The sequence below is a fragment of the Pygoscelis adeliae genome, unplaced genomic scaffold, assembly GCF_000699105.1.
Source record: "Pygoscelis adeliae isolate BGI_AS28 unplaced genomic scaffold, ASM69910v1 Scaffold168, whole genome shotgun sequence".
NCBI lineage: Eukaryota > Metazoa > Chordata > Aves > Sphenisciformes > Spheniscidae > Pygoscelis > Pygoscelis adeliae.
Window position 1 is genome coordinate 2,614,591 of NW_008825566.1, and position 4,717 is coordinate 2,619,307.

Genomic DNA, 4,717 nt, shown 5'->3' on the forward strand with positions numbered 1-4,717 from the left:
CTGTTTCAGAGGAGCAGGAACATAAATGCTCAGGTCATTTGGACAGGCTTGTAACCCTCTGGATGCCATTTACTTCAAGGAAGTGCAAGTGCTTGGCATTTTAACCCTTGAATCACAATTTAGACTCAAACCCCTGGGCATTTATTTAATGCAAAATGCTTTTGTATGTCCTTGTAGGACTTGATCTGTGTTGATTATTCTCGGTTATTACTCTAATGCATTTTTCTTATTTTTTAACACATTTTTCTTATTTTTAAATCTTGTTGATCCTTCTTGATTACCTAGCTGGATAGGCAAACAAGACGAATAGGGAGAGTCCTTACCTCAGTAGCTTATGGTGGAAGGGCCTCGCTGACCCCTTTGCTCGGTGTCTATAGCATGTCATACAGTAAGTGTCATTACTGGCACTAAAGGGACAATTAGTGGAGTAAAGCGGCATTCAGCTTGAACAAGGAGCTGTACCATGTTGTCAAGTTAAGACAAAGGTAACAGAAGGAGACAGTGAGCCTAGGAAGCTCATACTGACATTTCACTTAAAATTACCCTCCATGATCTTACACAGATCCTAGAGATGGCTTTCCAGAAGTCCTAATTCTTCACCAAGCTGGGAATTAGCTAAGCCCTTCTGAAAATCAGTTCTGCATTTTTGGCAGCCCTCAAACCCAGATTGCACAGTTGCTTGCCCATCTGCTGCCCTGACTAGAGACACCTTCTATTAGAACAGATAGCAGGTATTGGCACTGTCTCTCCCCAAATTTGCTCCCATCCCCACTTCTTGAAGAATCTCTGCAGTATGAACCAGAGGCCTGAACATGTTTACAAAGAATTTGGGGCACTTTTTTTGGCAGGTCACAATGGAGAATGTTTTCTTGATGAATTAAGTATTAAGTTGCTCTGTCCTGCTAAAAATCCTGAAAAAAGCGATATGGTTTAGTTTTAGGTAGTTCTGTGAGGAGCAGGGAGTTGGACTCGATGATCCTTATGGGTCCCTTCCAACTCGAGGTACTCTATGATTCTAAAAAGATCAACGTTGTTTGCAACCCAGAGTGATCAAATGTAATAATCCTAATACAGCCCTGCTGTAGCACCAGTAAAGTAGAAAAAAAAAAAAAAATCCTACGGAGAAATGTATTCTAGCAGACTTACTTTTACCCAAACTACCTAGCATAGACGTAAACAGTCTATATCAGTGCTTTTATACATGTTTGCAACTGCCAGACAAAATCTGTGAAAGTATCAAGCATATTTAGACAAGCAAATCCTTATCAGTCCTGGCTGGAGGAAAAAAGGCAAAAAGCCCCAGAGCTAACACACACCTCTGTGACCAAGACCACAAGTATATGTGAGGTATGCTTCCAAAGCAAAAAAAAACACCCCAAAAACAAACAAACAAAAAAACAAATGAAAACAACTCAGCATGTTGTACTTTCATTGCCTCAACAACAAAATCTACTTTGTGCCATGAAGTATCTTACAACCTGGCATTTTCTCAGCTTGCTATACTTATTATTCTTTGTACACCCAGGTCAGTTTGGCCCAAAAGGCAATCTGGGCAGTGATCAGCAAGGAGATCATGTAAGACTTTTCATAAGTAGGTTTGATACAACGTGAGTCAATATTCTGATTTTCAAGGAGTTTAAAAGTCTGAGAGGGAGAGCTCTGGATTTCATTCAGAAGAACTTATTCCTTAGAACTCCTATATCTGGTTGAAAAGGGGCAGAGGGCTCAAGAGAAATATTCTGGGAAAATAAGATCAGGGAGGGCTTCATATTCTCCAAATGCCATTTTACTAATTTAAGTTTCTGGATGGGGCGGGATGATGTTCTTTAAAAAAAAATAACCTTTTTTAGCAGTTTCCCTTTGAGAAACAGCTTCCCTAGCACTGCCACTCAAACAGATCGCTGTGCAGACAAAACTGTCACTGACTTAATTCATCCAAATTTAAAGGAATGGTCCTTTCTTTGTGGTGACTCCATGACAATCAACATAAGGGTTAAACAAAGCCTGTCCACTTTGGTCCAGTTGTAGTCCGGGATGAACTGAGTCCAACCGAGGTGAACACAAGGACATACCGCCCCATAAAAACAAAGTCTGTTTCTCATTTGTAGGTAGTAAATAAGATCTATTTTACCTTTCAGCAAAGCTATCAAGTTTTCCCAACTCATCTGACAGACCAACAAGAGCATCCAGTGTCCCCACCTGTGCAAAAGATGAGAATTAGGTGAAAGATGCACAAGTCTGTCTAAGGCTTGTGTTGGCAGAGTCTTAGGGACACTGACTCGTGTTCAGCACTTGTGAATTCAATAGTTTGGTGGAACTTTATTTACTTAGTGAAAAATAGTAGCAATTCCTTTATCTGAGACCTAGGGCATAAAAAGCCTTTTCCAATGAAGGAAAAAATGTATGTGTAGTCTCAAGATTACACGTCAGTGTCTTCCTTCCTGTTTTCATTCCCATATCATCAAGTAGCATAGACTAGTTTTTTACATGATAAAATAGTGACTAAAAATGCACACGATAGACATACAAAAAAATCTGATGTATTGAGCGAACCAAGGGAAGCAGCACTTATTCAAAAAGGTGTCTCCGTTTGCGTTCTTTGCTATTACCAAAGACTAAGGCTCTCACAAAGCCATTTCCTCCAAGACCAACATCTGCTTTTTGTATGACTCTGTCACAGTCATAACCTTATGCTTATGGTATTGCAATATATTGCCGAACCTTTTTGTGTAATGTTGCCAGCTCAACATTGTGAAGGGTCAAGCTGAAGGAGAAGAAACAAATTTTACATAGAGCAATTAGCAGAATGTAAATGGGCTGGTTGCATCTTCAGATACTGCAAACGCTTTATTTCCTTTGACATTAGCAGACTCACACCAACGCCGGCTGGGTAAGGCCCATAGATGGTAAAAATCATATCAATCTCAGGTGCACATGCAAAAAGCAACATTCCCAGTCTGAAACATTCATGTGACAGTTCAGTAGGTTATTACTTGAGAACAGGCCACACTCCCCTTTTACTTGCATCCTTATGTAATTGGGATAGCTCAAGTTATAACTGTTAACAATCTTTTTGGAATAAAGCCAGATCCCGGATGCACTAAGAATAGCTTCGTTAAGTGATGGGTGATGGCAACTCCCCAAGGAACCAAGTTCTACATCTGTGGTAACTCCATTGACTTTAATGCTGCTTATTTGAATTTTTCAAAGCCACAAGTGAAATAAAAATAAGGTGCAGATCTCAAAAAGTAAGGATTAAATAATGCACAGATATAAAAAAATCATGGATTAATACTCTTCCTATTTATATGATGATATGAAGCTGGGTAATGTAGCTGAATATACACATACATGCATTTCCCAAGGAGTAATGTACATTATAGCACTGTTTCCTCTGTCAGCAGTCTTACTGACGCGGTTCGAGATACTTAGCTACTCCCTTTGCATTAGTGATCCAAGATGTATAATGCTGTATCACTTTCATGACTGGAAGCAAAAGGTACATTGAATGCCATAGATTAGGTATTTAACTGGTCATCTTCACTCCTTATACTTATATCCTTCCAATGTGAAAGTCAGCTTCAAGCACAATGACTTCTTATCTCTCTGATCAGTTTTCAGTTGACTGAACGCAACTCATCGCCCGACTGCAATCTTCTACTTTCTGCATATCGTCCCAAAAGATAAATCCCACATTTATCCCAAAAGTCTTTAGCCCTGGCTAATGCTGCTGTATCACCCACACACAAACCCCTTCCTCATTTACCTTTAAGTCTGGAATATGGAATTTGCTGTTGCTGGACAGGTTGGATTTAGACGTCACCGTGTTCATTCTCTCCCATGCCTGCAGATTTGTTTTATCTCCTGGGGCGGAAATTAGCCAGAACTCCGACATGATCTAATATTTTCCCTTCGCTCCTGGTCACTGTAGAAACACAAAGCAGGTAAGCGGCTAAAAAAGCCAAAAGACACAAAACGGGCTCTTCCGTAAGAATCGAAAAAGTTAGAACAGATTAGTGATTTTTTTCAGACACACAAGGACAGTGAGTCAGTCCTGTGTCTCAGGCTGAAATGGAACATGACCTTCTCCAGAACGTCACAGAAAGAGTGCGGCCGTTCCTCCTTTCTCAGGGTTGTTCCATCCAGTTTCTAACCAAAGAAACGAAGCTTCCTCCTCCCCTTTTCCCTCCCAGCCTGTTACGTTCGCCTTGCACTGTAAGTCCAGTCTCCACTAAGGAGTCTGGGGACTTCGCTAAACCATCCAAACGTAATTAAGGATTTCTGTTTGATAAATGTCGTCTCTCAAATTTCTGGACACTTGTAGGCAAAGCTGAAAACAAGACGTAAAAAGACCTCCGCCCAGCCTATAGGCTGCAAAAGATGCCGCTGGTAAGATGGCATATTACTTTCCCCTGCGTTTTTCTTCGCAGGTTGGATAGGAAGGAGCTGGGGGAAGGCAAGCTGCGCCACACACAGACGGCATCAGCAGAACAACGTAGATGTAAGAGTCGCGAAAATCCACGGGAGGCAACTACGCTGGTGTTAACCGCACAGGTCAGGGCAGGACGGCGAGCAGCAGAAACCACGCAGAAACCTCCCGTTCCTCTCCGAAGGCTCTCCCCGGAGCCGCCCCCGCCCGGCTCGCCTTCGCGCTCAGGTGCGTGGGACAGGGAAGGTTTGACACTTGCCTCTCACGCACCCCCCGCGGTGCCTGGCC

At 42.0% G+C, this 4,717-nt stretch overlaps 1 protein-coding gene across 1 annotated transcript in view; it reads right to left on the reverse strand.

Moving 5' to 3' along the window:
* ATP6V1C2 (ATPase, H+ transporting, lysosomal 42kDa, V1 subunit C2) overlaps positions 1-3,895 on the reverse strand; it is a 21,294-nt gene extending 17,399 nt beyond the window's left edge. The window contains exons 1-2 of the mRNA XM_009332488.1: positions 3,767-3,895; positions 2,132-2,199 (exon numbers count right to left, since the gene is read on the reverse strand). Of these exons, the coding sequence (XP_009330763.1) occupies positions 2,132-2,199; positions 3,767-3,895 (197 nt within the window). The remainder of the gene's footprint in view (positions 1-2,131; positions 2,200-3,766) is intronic.
* Between the last annotated feature and the right edge of the window lie 822 nt (positions 3,896-4,717).